Genomic DNA, 18,685 nt, shown 5'->3' with positions numbered 1-18,685 from the left:
GCCTAGGGGGTAGGCGCGCCCCCCTACCTCATGGCTTCCTGGTAGCTTTCTTGACGTAGGGTCCAAGTCCTCTGGATCACGTTCGTTCCGAAAATCACGTTCCCGAAGGTTTCGTTCCGTTTGGACTCCATTTGATATTATTTTTTTGCGAAACTCTGAAATAGGCAAAAAACAGCAATTCTGGGCTGGGCCTCCGGTTAATAGGTTAGTCCCAAAAATAATATAAAAATGTATAATAAAGCCCAATAATGTCCAAAACAGAAGATAATATAGCATGGAGCAATCAAAAATTATAGATACGTTGGAGACGTATCATGTGATCTTGCGTGTGCATAGGAATTTTTTTGAAATTACTACGTTCCCCAACAACTTCCTATTGGGCCAAGTTGGCCCAATGCTCCTTCCCTGGTTTGGCCTTTTAAGGCCTGTTGATATTAAATTTAATATAAAAGTCTTCTAATAAATATTAGACCCTTTTATATATAATTTAACCCGTTGGAGGTGTAGGATGAAGATGGTCTCTCTCAAACAACCCTGCAACCCAATAACAAAAAGTCACCAATGTCCCCAACACACCAAATATAATGGCAAATCGTATAGGTGCACTAGTTCGGCGAAGAGATGGTGATAAAAGTGTAATATGGATAGTAGATATTGGTTTTTGTAATAGGAACAATAAAAAACAGCAAGGTAACAAGTAACAAAAGTGAGCACAAATGGTATTGCAATGCTTGAAAACAAGGCCTAGGGTTCGTACTTTCGCTAGTGCAATCTCTCAACAATGCTAATATAATTGGATCATGTAACCGTCCCTCAAAGTGCGATGAAGAATCACTCCAAAGTTCCTATCTAGCGAAGAATATAAGAAGAAAATATTTGTAGGGTACGAAACCACCTCGAAGCTACTCTTTTCGATCGATCTATCCAACAGTTCGTACTAAAATAACAGCGAATAATTTTAGATTCATAATAATCCATCCAACACAAAGAACCTCAAAGAGTGCCCCAAGATTTCTACCAGAGAAACAAAGACAAGAATGTGCATCAACCCCTATGCATAGATTACCCCAATGTCATCTCGAGAATCCGCGAGTTGAGTGCCAAAACATATATCAAGTGAATCAATATGATACCCCATTGTCACCACGAGTATTCATATGCAAGACATATATCAAGTGCTCTCAAATCCATAAAAGTATTCAATCCGATAAAACGAAATCTCAAAGGGAAAACTCAACTCATCACAACAAGATAGAGAGTGGAAAAACACCATATGATCCGACTATATTAACAAAGTCCGCGATACATCAGGATCGTGACATCTCAAGAACACGAGAGAGAGAGAGAGAGAGAGAGAGAGAGAGAGAGATTAAATACATAGCTACTGGTACAAACCCTCAGCCCCGAGGCGGTGGACTACTCCCTCCTCATCGTGGTGGCCATCGGGATGATGAAGATGGCCACCGGTGATGATATCCCCCACCTCCGGTAGGGTGCCGGAACGGGGTCTAGATTGGATCTCGTGGATACAGAGGCCTTGCGGCGATGGATGGTCTAAAAAGAACCATAATCTTGTCTTCCTACTTACTCTTACCGACAAAGAAAAATAAACTATAAAGGAACCTTTTAAGAAAATAGATAAATATCCTTTTCGGTCTAAAATGTACAACTCCCAACTTGACTTTTACTTCTGCTATGTGCATGTTCATCCCGCTGAATGAAGTGATGGATGGTTTCCAGGAAAGAAAACAGTGTCATGTTGTACTTGTACATACTGGAACTGTAGGCAAAACAAAGTGATGGATGGTCTACAAGATGATCTAGATGAATTCATCCCCAGGGCATATGAGCCAACCAGCCTGCATGTCGTTTGGTTGGAAATAATATTGCCTTGAAAATGTATGGGTGCATGATTGGCATCTGACGTTGCCAAATCCGACATTCATGCTTCCTTGTTAAGCATATCTTTGCAAATTCTCTTGGGGACAAAAAGTATAACTTGCTATTTGCAACATTCCCACTACATGAGGTTCACATATATAATCATCTATTTGTTTAGTTTGTGATGAATCAAAATGCTTAGAGTTTTTTAAAGCACCATCAATAATCTCTATTTATATAGAGATAAGTAATGAAAAAATGACATTCAACAACTCTAAACCTAACTCTCAGTAGCTGCCTGCAAATGTGGTCTGGACCTCCCATGCTAACTTTGAAAGTATGGTACCATGTCATATGATGAATGTTTACCTTGGTTGTTTTTTGTTGTTGTCATTTTCTTACACCAACATCAAGAACTATAAGAATATGGTAGTATGACAGACATGTAGGCAAGGTGTATTTGATTGGGAGTAGATGTATTTTTGAAAAATGAATTAGTCGAGACGTGCATTGCACATGCAAGCTTACTGGTTTAATTAGGTATACACTCAGATTTGTGTTTCCGCCTAGGTATACGCGCGTAGCATAGTTTCTTTGTGGGGTCATCATGCTACTCTCTCTTTTTAATTAACATGCCACATCAGATTTTTTGCCTAGTTGGCAATATTATTAGAGCATCTACAGCCGGACGCTCCAAACCCGCCCCAAACACGTCACAATTTTTCGACCCAGACGGCCCCCTCGAGCCTCAAATGCCTGGACTAACCAACACTCCTCATATCCAGCCGAAAAATGGGGCGGATATGGGGCGCCCGGGCGCGCCCTGGCACGCCCGCCAAGCCGGACCCGATAGCCCGACCCTACCGCAAATTGCACCAAATCCACCCTAAGGCCTGCCAGATCCATTTGCTATCTCCTCTCTTCTTCCTCCTCCGCACCGTCCGTCTCGCAGCTCCGCCGCCGCGCGCGCTCCGCAGCCGTCCCAAAGTGGACGGCGTTTGTGAAGACTACATCCAAACCGCATGGCAATAAGCAAAGCCACTTTGCAATTATGCATGAAGCAGCTAGGAAGGATGTGGAGAGGGCATTTGGTGTGCTTCAAGCTCGTTGGGGAATTGTGCGGAGTGCTGCAATGATGTGGGAATCTGAAACTTTGTGGCAGCTGATGACATGTTGGTTATTCTGCAGAAATATGACTATTGAGGATGAGGGTGATGGTGTAACCCGAACCAATGATTTTGAAGCACCTGGAGAACAAGTTGAAATCCCAGAAGATCAAGATGCGGCTCAGCTTATGAACTTTCTGCAGATGCATCAGAATCTTCGAGATCACCAGGTGCATACACAGCTACTCAATGATCTTGTGGAGCACATGTGGACCCACAATGGAAACCAAGGAGCTAATGCTTGAGTTGTGCACTTAAAATAAATTTTATGTAAACGCTATTTATGCTCCGTACCAACATTTGTTATTTACATGCGACGTGTCTTTTATGATCGACGTGCATGAATTTGCATGGATTTGGGAGTCCGGATTTAGGATATGTGTATGTTGGGAGGGAAATATAAGGAGGACACGCCCGCGAACGTGTTCGGATGCGTCCGCAGATGTACATGATCGAATTTACCAAGTCCAGCTGTAGATGCTCTTAGCGTCTTATACTAAGGTGGAGCATTGGGAGGGCCCTAGCCTGGTTTGACAAAAAAAAGTGCGTATAAAGGTGGGGCAGGCGCGGCTCGACGTAATAAATATAGAGTAATAGTGTACGTATATGGTAGCTGTACAACCACCCCGCCCGATTATTGGGCCACCCACCCAGTCTGGCAGACATTGACATGACAAGTTACGTTTCCTTGGAAACATCTTCTCCGTGCTTTTTTCCTTGATTCCCCCCTTCTCTCTCTCTGCCACCCGAAGAAAAACCGCATCGAAAAATCGCATCTCTTCCTAGAGACGGTGGAATATGGCGATGGCTGATGGCCATCCGTTCCTCATGCGTGCCATGGAGGTCTACATCCGGAGACCGGAGTTACGCCTGGCCGGTTGCCGGCGAGGACCTCACCGGCCGTGCAAACGGCGTCCCGGAGGAACCTGGCGATTACTGGTGATTAATTTTTGTCTAGAATTCCAGGTTTGTTCGGATCCATGTTTTCATCACTTTTAATTCTCCAGATCTGTTCAAGTTTATGTGCAGGCGGTTGCGGACAGCAAGAACTCCAGTGGTACCTTCTATCTGTTCTGAGATCCGTTCCCCTTATGAATACCATTGACACGACAACCCTCCAGCGAGCAACACGGTGACGATTCATTGATTTCAGATGAGCTCTTACGACTGTCAATACAGTAAGTCACCCCCCCTCCACAAAATTTGCACTGTGATTTGATTTCTCTAAGAGGTTTACACGGCTCCGGTAGAACTATAGACACAGACACATGGTGCGTCTGATCTAGTAGATCTTATTGAGCAGCGGAACCGCCTCTAGATTTATTGAGATGTACTGTATACACCTAGATTTTTGGAAGGAAATGGTACAAGGAAACGACCGGAAACAGGGCTATTTATATTCATTACAGATCAACAAAGTGCCATTAGAGGACGATTAAACATTTTAGCCCCTGCTTTCGTGCTTGTAGGTGCATCCTCAGGCATTGCAGCCCACAATTGATATCCTTGAGATATACCGCCACAGCTGCATAGCTTGCAGCTGGCACATTGATCTCTTGCAAATATAGCGCCATAGCTGCATAGTGGCCGAGCCAGGATTATATATATACTATATAATACATACATATATAGTCTCACACCATCATAAGCTGAATAAGTTAAAATTAGCAAAAAAAATTAGTTCAAAGTTTAAATAGAAAATCATGACACTAGAACTTACGTTACACCTTCCACCATATTAATTAGTGGCTTCAAGCATCTACAGCATGGGCCGGTCACGTTTTTTCGACTCAGATGAATGCCTCAAACGTCCGGCCTGACCGACACCCATCATATCCAATCCAAATATGGGGCGGATATGGGGCGCCCGGGCACGCCCGCTACGTCGGACCCGACCCATGCTGGCCTTTACGACCCCACATATATTCGTCCCCATCCGCTCGCCAGATCAAACCCTAGCCACTTCACTCCGCTCCCATCCGCCACCCGAGCTCATCTCCGCGCGGTTTTCGGCCTTCTCCGCCATGGCAGGCAGCGGATCGGACTCCGACCAGTCCGGATCCCTCGAGTGGGGTGTCATCCCGTGTGGGTTGGAGGAGGCAATGGCAGTCCGCATTGCACTCCGCCGCTCCCGGGAGGACAGCGCCCGGCCGACGGACAGATCCCCCTGTAGCGACACCATAGCGTCGGCTCACCGGGCGCTTGAGTCTTCTAGTGCTGGATCCTCGCGGTCCCGTCAGCCGGAACACCTCTCCTTTCCCATCACCGGTTGGGCAGACTAGGAGTCCTACCGGGAACTGGCAGCTCTCCGTGGGAATGAGAGGATAAGGGCCGCTGAGGCCCGTATCGCGGCGGAAATGGTGGTTGCGGAGGCGGCTGATGCGGCGGCGCAGGCGGCCGTAGAGGAGGAAGCCATCCGCGCCCACATTGTGAAGAAATGGTAGCGGAGGAACATGCGCGCCCTCACCCAAGAGCAGAATTGGGCCGTCCTTGCCATCGAATGAGGAGAAGGAGGACAACGACAGCGAGGACAGCTTCGGCGACGAGCAGATCCGGCTCGATCCGTACCGCGTCTTCGACCGGTACTTCCGTGAGAAGGACGGCAAGGGCAGCTGTGGATGAACTCCACCATAGCCAAACATGTCAAATTTTGATAGTCCGATGGCATGTTTAGTTAGTAGTGAATGGAGTAGCCGGACGATGTGTGTGCATCGATGTAGTTGCATCAGTTTGTATGGATTTGAGATATGGTAATTGAGGTGTACGGATGTGGATTACATTATTTGAGGGGTGCTCGGTCAGTGCCGCCGGACTCGCCAGACGCGCCCGCAGGCGTTTGAGGGGCCAGATTTGTCAAGTCCGGCTATAGATGCTCTTAGTGCTCCAATTTTCGCATATATTTGATTTTTCATTGACATCATTGTTGATATTGATTTGTGATTACTCACCACTATTGGCTACAGTAACATATACCACATGTATATATGAACACAAATACTCCCTCCGTCAAGAATTACTTGACACTGAGATGGATGTACTCTCAGAGTCGAGTAATTCCGGATGGAGGAAGTAGCTATCAACAAGACAAGAATGCATAGGTATCACTTTGATTTTCCTAGGTATTAACCGATGTGTAGTGTGGAATTTGGGCGGCATGGGGGTGGTTGATCCTTACAGTCCTATGCACCGCTGCTAGACTGTTGAGCCGTTGTGCCGACTTGAGTAAACTAGCGCTTTGCGTTGCGTTGCACACCCAATCACTGTGTCTCATAAACAAACGTGTTGACATATGCGTCCGCTCTCTATGTTTTGCTCTAGTGCCATTTTTACCGGGATCACTTGTGAGGGTCAAATCTTAAGGACGAAGAGGATAACCATTTTCCCAATTGTTTTGCTTGTAGTAGGTAGTATCTAGCCGCTACCTATCTAGGGTGACCCATGACATGTGAAGGCCTTTGATAATTTTTATTTAGTTAAATCCTTGGTTCATATACAATCCTTTATGGTTTGTGTCAAGTCGCAAGGTGTAGTTTGTTGATAGACTGAGCTTCGTGTCTTTGACTTTTCTAGACCATCCAATAAGTGATTGGTGAAGCCAAAAGTAGACAATGAGCTATGATAAATGCACTACCTTACCAAATCGCCCATGTACATACAACAATGATCCCATTGACGTGTCTCTAAGCATAACCAAACTTGCTTCACAAGTACATCAATAAGAAGCATAGTCTTACACAAATGAGACCATTACGGTGGCAGTTTACACATAAGATCTCATGTGCTGAGTATCATTGAAGTCATGCAATGGAAATTCCGAAAGATAAATCCAGATCCGAATCAACATGTCTTAACCCTACAACCTCTCACTAGGAAAAATAATTATAGTTCGCACATACACTTCGCACAATAAATTGGATCTTCTTTCAGCCTTCTTTGGTTCATAGGATAGGAATTTTATAGGAATAGGAAAATCATAGGAAGTGAGATGACATGCATGTTAATTCCTATAGAGAAAGAGGTGCCATTTGGTGCATAGGATAGGATTTTTTCCATTGAGTTTAGGCTAATATTTTTTTTCTCCAAAATGTGAAGGATTGATTCCTATCCTACATAGGAATAGGAATCCATTCCTACAAACCAAAGAGATTCAAATGAATTTTTTCTTTGCAAATCCTATCCTATAGAATTCCTACAAAAATCCTACAAACCAAAGGAGGCGAAACATGTCTGGTCAATCAACAAGTCATACATTGAATGCACTTGCGGGCCTAAGGAGATTATAACATACATATACTTTTCGGCCTCTTTTGAAGCTTATAGGTAGAGCTAAGCACACAAGGGCATGGCAGTGCCTGAGAACGGTGCGACCACTTTGAATTATTTGTACGTAACATTTCCTTGCATTTCTACCTACAAGATGTGTTTCCAGGACTTGCACCGGCAACAACTTACCGCCGCGCCAAGGCTCCCCTTCATAGGTAGAACTAAGCTTTTGTTATGGGTATAGACTTGTGCACGGAGTGATAATAGAGTGCAACTATTTTCTAAGCGTAATGACATTTTCTATGAAATCAATAATGCACACTTAATCATACCAAGATATAAATAAGCAAGTATGGGGTCAACATGATCAAAGCGGGTGCTTTAGTGGCTCCATCGGATCTTGGTACTGGTCAGGGTATTTGATGATATCGTTTGAAACTTTTCCTTCTAATTGATGAGAATGAACAAAGATAACCAATAAATAATAAATTCCAGAAAAACCCAAATTATGAAATTGATAAAATTTGATATACTTAGATTTTTGTGGATTTATAAAAAAATAACTTCATTTGGATTCAGAGTAATTTATGGTTGTTTATTGCTCATTGTTACTCCGCGAAACAAGCTCATTTTCTTTGTTAACTAATGAACATCCACATAATGTTAACTAAGGAACATAATAAAATAGAGAACCAAGGCAAACTTGAGAGTAAGCGTTGACGTCTCATGCATATATCTAGGAATACGATTTCAATCAAATTAATAGAAAGCATATATGCCAAAAACTTAAATACGACTTCCTGCAATGAAAGCGTACTTTGAATTTGTACACACATGTAAGTATTTTAAAGTCCACATGTCGACCCTGCAACGGGTTTAAACGCTAATGATCACCCTCACAGGTTAGGCCCGCCCATTAGAAACGGAGGTGTTGGAGAGGCTTACTGGTGACGAACAACGACTAATGAGTAGGCCACAACGACATTGTTGGGCTTAGGAAGTCCTCGTCATGGGTAGGAGAAGGGAAAATGGAGCATTGCGTGAGCAAAGTTTGGATCGAGATGAAGCAAATGGGGTAGCATGGGGAGAAGGTTGACTGGGTGTTCGCGGCGGTGGCTGGCCCATCTAGCAAGAGAGGGAAGAGAGGAATGCACATGAGGCAAACAGTGAGCGGAGGCATCGACGAGGACTACAACGTCGTCGCTCTAGTGCAACACATGACCTAGGTTAGGTGATCGCATGTGGTTGCCGGTAGGTGTGGCGTGGGCGCACTCCACGTTGTAGCATTATTTGGGGCTTTCCTCGGCTCGGGGAAGAAAGGACAGGGGGAGTTTGCCTGGTGTGGTCTTGGTCTAGAGGTAGTGAGAGGGAGTGAGAGAGGTGCAAGAAAGGAAGTGGGTAAAGTAGAAAGAACAGTTGCACTTGTAAAAGATGATTTCATCTTGATATAGGAGGTTGAGGTGGATCTTCATGATTTTTTGGGAGATTTTTAGATCATTTTCTATATGCCAAATATTGAAGTTTCTGCCCAAAAATGAAAATTTGGTTTAGTTCCAAACCTTTTAACTTGAGGTCGTGAGTTTTCCAATTGGAGGTCACTCGGAAGGTTGGAAATAGCAAAGATATAACTTGGGTAATTTTTTGACGATGTTTTGTTATAATATTAAACACGTGTTAAAAATATCTTTAGTCATGCAGATTTTTGGTGAAAAAAGGCAACACCATATATTATTATTTTGATACGGGAGATAATATATTATGATACAATTTTCATTTCCCATTTTCATTAAATTTATGTCATCAAAGATCTTATCACTTGCTTTGAAGAGATAGATTTAGGGTTATGAAAGAAAGGAAAATACTTAGGGATTTGGGTGATTCAATTTTACAGCAATGATATTTTATGCAAATGAAAGACCGAATTCCATTTGTCCGCCCCACGAGAGAAATGAGAGAGAAGAGAGAAATGTGATTTAGAATTTCACGGTTGGGTTTGCATTATAGAATTTGGTCAGAATCTAGATAACTAGTGTAAGAGTTCCGCGGCAGGAGGTGGGTCGATGTCGGAGCTGTCGTAGTCGGACCCATAGTCGTTGGAGGAATCGGAGATGATGATGTAGCCCTTCACGCGACGGACGACGCGGTCCTGCTTGCGCTTGAGCTTGGCCACCCTCGCCGCCTCCCGCTCGGACTGCTCAATGCCGAGTCGGAGCGCCTTGGAGTTGATCCTCGAAGCCGGTGGGCGTCTGTCTCCGCCGTCGTAAGTGACAGGCGGTACAACCACTAGAGGGGACACTCATCCTTGTTTGGCACGTCCGGCATCACGCGGTGTTAGCGGGAGGACTGCGCTGCCGCATCCGACGCGGCCCCCATCTCCCTTGCCCTCTGCCTCTTGTGGCGGGCAGTGCGCGCCTCCGATTCCGGAGTCCACATCCGTGTGGTGCCGGTGAAGCGGGCACTAGAACCCATGGCTGCCTGCACGGAGCAGCGGCCGTAGGTGGAGGAGGCCAATGGACGGGCGACGCCGATTGAGCTGCCCTCACAGATCCGCACGCGGGGCGGAAGTGCCGGCACCGGTGTCGGCGATGTGGCTGCAGGTGATAGGCGGCGTCGCACCTGAACCGGAGTTGTCGCTCGTATCCACCCGCAAGCGCTCCCGCTTGATCCAAAGCACCAGCTCGTCCTCGTCTTCGGAGCTGCCGTCCTAGATTTGGGCTGCATATGAGGGGTGCTGATCAGCCCGGGCGTTTAAGGGCGGTTTGAGCCATCCAGGGTTGGTTTTTTTGTGACCAGGCGTTTGAGACTGGTTTGAGAAGTCCGGCTATAGATGTTGTAACAACTACTACCTCCATCCTAAAATATAAGGTGTTTTTGTAATCCTAAAATATAAGGTGTTTCGCAGTTCAAGCTCTCAAATACTTTTGAGGTACTTAGTGTAGAAGTTTGCATTTAACTTAAAGTTTCAGGCAGAAACCAGCTACTCGGCCTTAATCTACTCGAAAATGCTTGTGTTGCTACTTTATTGCTTGGCAGCCCAGACTTGAGCCTCAGGACGCCCTCACGCCAGCCCCACTCGCTCCTCGGTCCTCTTCCGCAGGCGCACACCATCGTCCTCCACCAGCCGCCACCGCCGATCCGCCGGTCACCCCCACACCATCCGACCAACGGCGACCCCCTCCCCACCTCACTACCGGCCACCTAGTGTGTAGGCCTCCCCGGGCGGCCACCCCGACCCCGACCCCGACCCCACCACCGGCGACCCAGCCACTCCATCACCGGCGACCCGGCCTCTCCCACCACCACCGGCGATCTAGTCTCTCCAACTCCACCACCGCCGATCCAGCCACTCCCACCATCGGCCCCCCTCCTCCCACCCCCCACCACCTCTTCCCACCCCCCACCACAGGAGCGTCAGCTTAACCCTAGGTTGTTCAAATGGTTGGACGACGCCAGACTGCCAAGAGTACTCCTTCTAGTGGCCATGAAGGGAGGATGACTGATCCCAAGTATCCTGAGCTGACACCTCTCCTTGAGATGGTGCACAGGAGGAGGGTTGAGAGGGAAGCGGTTGAGGCTGAAATGGCGTCCAGAAAAAAGAGAGGGGCTGAGCTCAAGAAACCCACACAAGGTGGGGCTCCCGGGGAGGAAGAACAGAGCGAACTGAGAACTGTTCTGGAGTCGGCGTCACGTCGATTGGGCAGCGGCGGTGGACATGATGTAAAAAGGGACATGCTGGCACTGTTTGAGGCATCAATTAGGGTGGCTTCTAAGAGGCAAAGCAAGATGACAGTAAGTTTCTTGTATAAAATGTATTTTGCGATTGCAGGAGTACATTGGTGCTAGTATGTTGATGTATATCTGAAATTCAGCATTGTGTCATAGACTCATAGTTGATAATAATCTTGCTTTGTGCTTTTCTGAAATTCAACATAGTGGCATAGTTGATAATGCTATTGGTGCTCGCATGTTTAGGTATACTAAGCTGTCTATAACTGCTAGTAGCTTCTAAAGGGATGAAAAATCTTTATCAACTGAAATACCCGTGTAGTGCCGAATGAGGAACAGAGCAAAATTAGATGGCTGCTTGAGAAAAAATCGTGCGTCGTCGGAAAATTAGGACTGGGACATGTTTTAATTCACTGATCATAATCTAGTATATAGTACTACACAGGGATATGATGTAGATTTTGTTACAAAATGTATTTTGGGATGGCAGGAGTATTGCTAGCATGTTTAGGTACATCTGAGATTTAAGATTGTGGCATCGTTGACCATAATCTTGGTTTGTGATTTCCTGAAATTCTATGAAGCAAAACGTTCCCCTAAGTTGTAGTACCTTCAAAAGTGGCCACTTTCATGAAAATTACCCGTGTAATGTCAAATGAGGAACAAAGCAATGTTAGATGGCTGTTTGGGGAAAAATGGGGTGTTCTCGGAAAATTAAGACTGGGACATGTTTTTAATTCATTTTTACCCTAATGATCTGAATACTGTGAAGTTTTGTACTTGTGATATGATGGTTTACTTCTTACCTAAATACTGGAAAACTAATTCTATTACGTTTATATGGCCATGACTTTGTTCCCTAAATGCAGGATATTCCGCATTTTTACTTACCTGAGAAAGCCACCTTTGCTGATCTCATGAAACTAAAAATGGAGAAGCTTCAGCGCTATGAAAGTGTAAAATCGTTCGACATCGAAGGTCTATCACCTGTGACGCCCCCCACAGAACTGGTATACACCCATACTGTATGAAGCAGTGGTTAAATATTTCGTCCTTGCCAATTTATCTTATAAAATATATGGTATGCAGTGTTTAATTCTTGTCTATTAGGAGGTTCTTCTGTCCCTTTATCTAATAATAACTCGTTTGAGTATGGTATATAGGACATGTGCCTCCACCTCTTTTTCTATTTCCATTACTTTTGTTATTATTGAAGGATAACCAGTATAATGCGAAGATATTTTGTATTACATGGTCTGTGGAGTGTGGACTATTTATTGATGTTTTGACTTCAGAGCTGACCTTGCTCTTGTCCTGGTATTTTCCAGTAATGCGTCTATGAGTGTAAAGAACGAGCCAACCCCCTTTGCATGGGAAAAATATACCCACCTGGTATTTCAATCTAGCAATAACTGAGCATTTAAACCATTTGATTTACTCTTCTGTTTGGTGCTATCCCGCAAAAAGTTGCAACACTTATTGTGATCTTGACATCATACCGCCAGTGCTTATTGCTAATTTTCCTTCATTCAATCATTTGCCATGATGGTGTACTAACAAATCTTTGATTTTTCCTCATAGGACACATATCAGATTATCGATATCACCCGTCCAAGTGACACTGACCCTGAAAAGGCAATATCAGTGGCCCAAATTCTATCCCGTGAAACAGACAATTACTTTGCTGCAGTGCGGCCAACTCCTGATCCTACAGCGGCTGGAGGGTTTTTTGTATTCTCCAATATTATTTTGCCATGGTTCTTTGGAAAATGTCATCAAATGTCTTGTAGTTCGAGATATGCGAAGATGTAAGCTTCCCCGATTGCTATCATCTATTGAGCCTTACTTATTTCTTGCACGTATGGATGGATGTGTTATGATTTTACATGCAGTGAATGATACTTACTTGCGTACCTTATATTTTAACTAGCACATACGTTTCTGCAGAGAGAATATGCAGGTTTGTCGTGATAGCATATACTTGTTGGTTGAAGAAATCCTCCGCCTTGATGATGAGAACTGCAAGCATATTACTGGTTACATGATATCGCTGCTCGAAATAGGAATGTTCTTGTTTGGAGAATTTCCTAGAATGCAAGGACCAGTTGATCTACTCCAGGACAATTTTGACTTGGATCTCATCATTCATTTGACAGCTGAAGTTCTGTTTGATATGAGAAACTGGTCGTATCTCTCGAAGACGGGATTTGCATTTTATCTCGGAATGGTAGAAACATGGTTAGATGTGATTGGGCACAAGGAAACGTTTCTGGCAGGTTGGAAGAAGATGACTGCCGCGGTGACCAAATTTGAAAAGAGTGGACACAAGCTGGACCTCCTTGGTGCCAATGGTTATTTCTCTTTGAGAAAACTGGTCGGGAACCGATTGCATCTTCTAAAGTTTGACGAAGAATATGTGAAGAGACTAATAATCAGAAAATGTAGGCAACACAAGGGAAGAATGGAAGCCTTGAAAGAAGATACCAATCAAGTTCAGTTGAAAGACCATGAGGGAGAGAATAAGAATGGAGAGACGGTGGAGCCGGAAATTGCTGATGATCTGGTAATGCAAAATGGTTTAATTGCTATGCATATTTTTGATATTGATTGAATGTCATGCATTTTGACTAATTCCTCATGTCTATTCATTCAGGCTTGGAAAAAGGCTAAGAAAGAATATGAGTATTGGTTGAGCTTGATGGTTGAAGACAGAGATATGCTGATCAAAGTTCTCTGTGAGCTGAATGTGGATCTGTTTGACAAGGATCAGAGTGAAGGTATGTCAGTCTTGCCTTGGCAAATGATTTAGTGTAATTTCACATTTCATTAGGGCTCTTATGCACATCAAACAAACATTCGCCTGGTGTCCATCAGTCCTTATTATCGTAATACCAGACGAAATGTCTCCCCACTGCAATTGTAAGAAGTTGACACACATTGCAAGATTTAAGCTTCTTGGATTGTATATGAATGGAGGGAACGGAATAGTTTTAGTCTGCTGTTTAACTCTGTTATTATTAGCATTTATTGTTCACTTTATTATTTTTTATAGTAAAAATTACGTTGTTGCTGTTATAACCCTTGATTCCTTCCACATTATATGGTATGCTCGTCTATCTATTTGACCAATGTGCTGTAAACACGTACCTCTTGAAGCTATCTTGGGATTAGTGCGACTGGTTGATTAATTTAATAGCAGCCAACAACCTACTGTAATTGTTTGATTAATTTATTAATTAAATGTAAGCAAATGCAGGTCATAGATGCATCATGCATGGTTGCCATAGCTGTAGATTGAAAAGAATTCACATTAGAAAAGAAATCAATCTGGAAGAGTATCAAAGAGTGTGTCCGATGGATACCGTGTAACATGAAACCATGCTCCTAAACCATCTGGCTACATTTTGCTGGCAGCAGCCCTACCCCTTTATCTCGCAGTGAGCTGCCATGAACATAGAAACAATGCATGCCCGCGGCCAGATTTGAAAGCTAGCTAGGTTGTTATATAGGAACAGTGCGACTGGTTGTTCTATCGGGCCAGGAGAAAATCAGTCTAACTGAAACCAATAATCAACACTCCCACCGGTTGATGCTCTTTGTTGTTGATTGGAGCTGAGCTGCCATGGCTGGCAGTGTGGTTTGGGGTAGCTTTTGTTTGGAAGCATCAGATGTGGTTGCTGGCGGCTGGATACCGAGATAGAGCAACTCATCAGTAGTGTATGCCCCAGATTTGTGGTGGAAGATAGTACAGATTCGTTCCGCGACCTAGCAATCCAGCGCACCCCCGTTGCAACTTGGCAATCTAGCCCCCTCTACATGCCGATGTGTTTTTTAACCTTGCCATTTAAAACATAATATAAGGCTGAAACTGATTGAATTGTTCTTATTTGGGTACATGTGATCTCGAAACATTAGCTACAGAAAATAATATCCGGGTCATGTTCCAATTGTGCTTTCAGTTAAACCAAGTGAATAGTATCCTTAAATGTGCTGAGTTAAACATTATGGGTTCTATTTTATATACTTTTTTCTTGTATAATGCTAACTTCTAATGTATTTGCAGTGACTTCTCCAGGTATCTTTTGCTAGCCATTGCATTTAAATGAGTATCTTTCTTATATGTGCCTTTCCTCATACTGCAGTTCCCAGAGTTGTATGGTAGCATGCACGTTGCATACAATGCTCGGCCTGGACCTTTACCACCCCAAGGTTACACGTATCTTTCCTGGCCACAGGTGATACAGCTTCTCTGAAATGAGTTCACCATGCATTCTGATTTCATAATGTTTGGGTGATTATCTGTTGTCATGCTTGTTTAATTTGTGCTATCTAAGAAACTTCCGCAATGCTTTTAGACGAGTATGTATCCTTTATTGCCTTTTATCATTATGATAATGGTATTACAGTCTCTTCAGCTGTATGGTGGAGCGCCTATTTTTGACAGTGCCCATCCTGGATCTTTTCCGCAAGCTCACGCACACCCTTCTCGGCCACAGGTGAGGCAGCTTCTCAGAAATGACTTCACCGTGCATTCTGAGTTTGTGCGATTTTCTGTTGTATGCTTTGTTTAAGTTATCCTACCTAAGAAACCTCCACTTTATTATTATGGTTGGTATTACAGTCTCTTCAGCTGTATGGTGGGGTACCTACTGCTAACAGTGCCCAGGCTGGATCTCTTCCGCAAGGTTACGCACATGTTTCTCGGCCACAGGTGAGACAGCTTCACTCGAATGAGTTGACCATGCATTATGAGTTTGGGTGATTATGGGCGATTATCTGTTATATTTTTAATTTGTTGTATCTCAGAAACTTCCACAATTCTTCTAGATGAGCATGCATGTATCCTTTATTGCATTCTGCCACTATGGTAATAATGGTATTACAATCTCTGCAGCCGTATGGTGGGGTGCCTACTTCTAACAGTGCCCAGCCTGGATCTTCTCCGCAAGGTTACGCACAACCTTGTCGGCCACAGGTGAGACGGCTTGACTCGAATGAGTACACTATGGATTCTGAGCTCATTATGCTTGGGCTTATTACTTGTTGTTATGCTTATATTGTTTGGTAGCTGTTTAGTCACAGAACATGATTTCTAATTATTTGTAGGAATATTGTTTCTGTTTGTTGAGGCATGCAATATAATAAGGGAAAGCCAACATGCCTTCTTTGGATTACATCAGTTGTATCGTGCAAGCTAATTTTCTTTGACATTGTTTTGCAGCAATATCGAAGATGAAACCAGTAGGTAGCTGCTGATATTGATGATGCGCTGCAATTTTGAAGCCTGCAGCAATTATCGTTTTGTGGTCTGCTAACCAGGCCAACAGCAGGTCATGTACACCCATGTGTTTCCTGCTGCAGTGTAACTTAGTTAGACGGTGATTGCCCCTGGATGATGCAGATGTATGCCTGAGTCTGTTTTTCTTCTTCTGGGTACTGTTTGTCTTCATTATATCTTTGCTCAGAGCATCCAAGACTGAAGTAGTCTGGGTGATTGCCCCTGGATGATGCACATCGCCCACCTTTCATATTTGCTACTCCTATCCAAAATAAGAGTCAGCAACTTTGAACGAAGGTTAAACTCAACCCAAGTTCAAAGCTGCGGCGCTTATTTTGGATCGGAGGAAGTGGTTAAAATTTGCGCTGTTTATCATGTGAACATGCTAGTTAGAAATCTCTCCGGCATAGTGCTTTGTTGGATACCAGAATGTACCATGTACGTAGAACTTTGCATGGTCCATGGTTGTTCTGTATATGTGTTCCAATCTGGGGATTCCTAGAGAAAGTTATATATTTATATATCCCGCACGATCTGGATCTGGCAGAGCATGCGCTACCGATAAGTTGGCACACGTCGGAAAAAAGACCACCGCTCCAGCCCTTGGCCGGCTCTTTCTGTCTCCAGAAAATTAACCTCTTGGGCACGATGGCCGGATTTGCTGTTGGCTGGAGGCGGAGGAGTGGCTTCGTTGTAGGGAAGTGTGCGGCGGCCGGATCTGTCGACCAGAGCATAGACCGGGTCGATCATACGGCGGCGGCTTGGACATCTCCATCGAGCAGTGCAAAGAATGGCTGCATGTTAGCTCGCTGCCGTCGCTGCTGTTGTATGTGCGCGTCCCGTCTTAGAACAGCTTAATTGAAAACCTGACGGGTGGGTTCCTCCATAAACGATGACGTGGCATGGAAGCAACTCGCACAGTTTGACTCAAATATCTGGCTAGCCAGGGGTGCTTGCCAGGAGAGCGGAAGAAGGGGAGCTTGTAGTCGATGCAGCGGTGGAAGGGGAGCTCGAGGACGATGAGCTTGGCGGGCGGCGGCGGCCAGGGCCGGAGGAGGCGACGATGGGAGGTAGTAGGAGGTTGCGGTGCTCGTCGTGAATATGCCCTGCGGCACCAGGGCGTTGATGCGAAGCCTCTGGGGGCGACTGCGAGGTCTAGCGCTCGACCTCCGACCAAATCAAGCTCGGCCTCGATCGCTGGAGCGGTCAGGTGCGCTGTCTCGCTGGAAGTGGAACTCGGCTTTGCCGGATTAGGTGGTGGCGCCGGCGGCTTCGTGTATGTACGCCTCTGGCCGGAATCAATTAAGGTGCTTCTGAAGCAAAGTTTACTCGTCGTACGTACGTGTATTTGCTCATTCAAGCGTACGGAGTACTTGCTTGAAGACCAATCCACGACGCAGCTCAATGGAATCCGGAAGCTGCCGCAACAGTTGGTTTGGAGGCTGGTGTCGTTGATGGCGATGCCTCTAGGCGGGCGGGACAGAGGAGAGCCGCTGCAATTGCCAATTGGTGCGTGGCCGAGATGATGCCGATGAGGCGATGACGACCAGGCGCCCATCGTCAGCATCAGCTGCTGCATCTCGGCCATCGGGGCCTCGCTGGATCGATGCTCGCCTTCCGCCGTTGCCTTCACGACCACGGTCCGCGTCCCCCCGACTTCTAGCGCGTCGTCATCTCCGTCCCTCCGCTGCGCCCTGTAGGCACTCCCATCCCATGTGCGCGCCGCCGTTGCCGTCCGGACCGGCGGATGCCACCGCGCTCGAATGCCAGATTTTCGCTGCAATTGCCAGCGCAGAGCGGAGGATGTTGCGGCGTGCCAAGCGGGTGGTGGCGCGCCGGCGGGATGCACCGGGCTGGCGGGCTGTCGCTCTGGTGCACCGCCAGGGAGGCAGAGGACCGGTCGCTTCATGTCCGTCTGTTCCATCCTTTTCCCCTGTCACGTGGCACCTGGCAGTAGGACCCACCCGTCAGGTTTTCACTTGTATGTTTTATTTAATTTAGGAAAAAGCTTACCTTCTACCGGCCGATCGCGCGCACCCGTCCGCCGGCTCCGTGGCCGTTTGATTGTGTGTTGATCAGACGGTCAACAGCGTCCCCTAAGCCGCGTCTGTTTTCCTACAACTCACCTGTTGTTTCAAGACAGTCATTCCTGCAACTGGGTAACAGTAGGGGGGTTTCGGGGCTCGTCTGGAAGCCGTGTCTGTTTTCCTGCAACTCATCTCCTATTTCAAGACGGTCATTCCTGCAACTGGGTAACAGTAGGGGGTTATGGGGCTCGTCTGGATTAGAGGGCGAGCGGTTGGATTTGGGAGCTGGCGGACGGGCGTGGCAGGACAAGGCATTGGGCCAGCAGGCCTTATCCACCGCGGTG

General features: G+C 45.6%; 1 protein-coding gene across 13 annotated transcripts; it reads left to right on the top strand.

The window, feature by feature from the left end:
• Positions 1–3,717: 3,717 nt before the first annotated feature.
• Positions 3,718–16,843, top strand: LOC109769890 (uncharacterized). Of its 13 annotated transcripts, none has more exons than XM_040400097.3 (12): positions 3,718–3,986; positions 4,066–4,225; positions 10,856–11,099; positions 11,906–12,046; positions 12,618–12,844; positions 12,984–13,599; positions 13,690–13,813; positions 15,179–15,271; positions 15,443–15,532; positions 15,658–15,747; positions 15,931–16,011; positions 16,258–16,843. In XM_040400097.3, exons 3-8 carry the CDS (start codon positions 10,890–10,892, stop codon positions 15,196–15,198), a joined length of 1,338 nt encoding a protein of 445 aa, XP_040256031.1. In that variant the 5' UTR covers positions 3,718–3,986; positions 4,066–4,225; positions 10,856–10,889; the 3' UTR covers positions 15,199–15,271; positions 15,443–15,532; positions 15,658–15,747; positions 15,931–16,011; positions 16,258–16,843. The 13 variants fall into 13 exon arrangements, with proteins under 13 accessions (XP_040256031.1, XP_073365437.1, XP_020184179.1 ...); XM_073509336.1 differs by having other exon boundaries at positions 3,726–3,986; positions 4,077–4,225; XM_020328590.4 differs by having other exon boundaries at positions 3,726–3,986; positions 4,077–4,225; positions 10,344–11,099.
• The last annotated feature ends 1,842 nt before the right edge of the window (positions 16,844–18,685 follow it).

This window comes from Aegilops tauschii, chromosome 2 (genome assembly GCF_002575655.3).
Source record: "Aegilops tauschii subsp. strangulata cultivar AL8/78 chromosome 2, Aet v6.0, whole genome shotgun sequence".
Classification (NCBI taxonomy): domain Eukaryota; kingdom Viridiplantae; phylum Streptophyta; class Magnoliopsida; order Poales; family Poaceae; genus Aegilops; species Aegilops tauschii.
This window is presented reverse-complemented; position numbering and strand designations above follow the sequence as displayed.

Excerpts from the sequence above, each read along its gene's own strand:
- LOC109769890 (XM_020328590.4), top strand. The coding sequence starts at position 10,746 with ATGGTTGGACGACGCCAGACTGCCAAGAGTACTCCTTCTAGTGGCCAT. Across the intron at positions 12,047-12,617 it reads TGACGCCCCCCACAGAACTG|GACACATATCAGATTATCGA; the intron begins GTATACACCCAT and ends TTTTCCTCATAG. Across the intron at positions 13,600-13,689 it reads CGGAAATTGCTGATGATCTG|GCTTGGAAAAAGGCTAAGAA; the intron begins GTAATGCAAAAT and ends CTATTCATTCAG.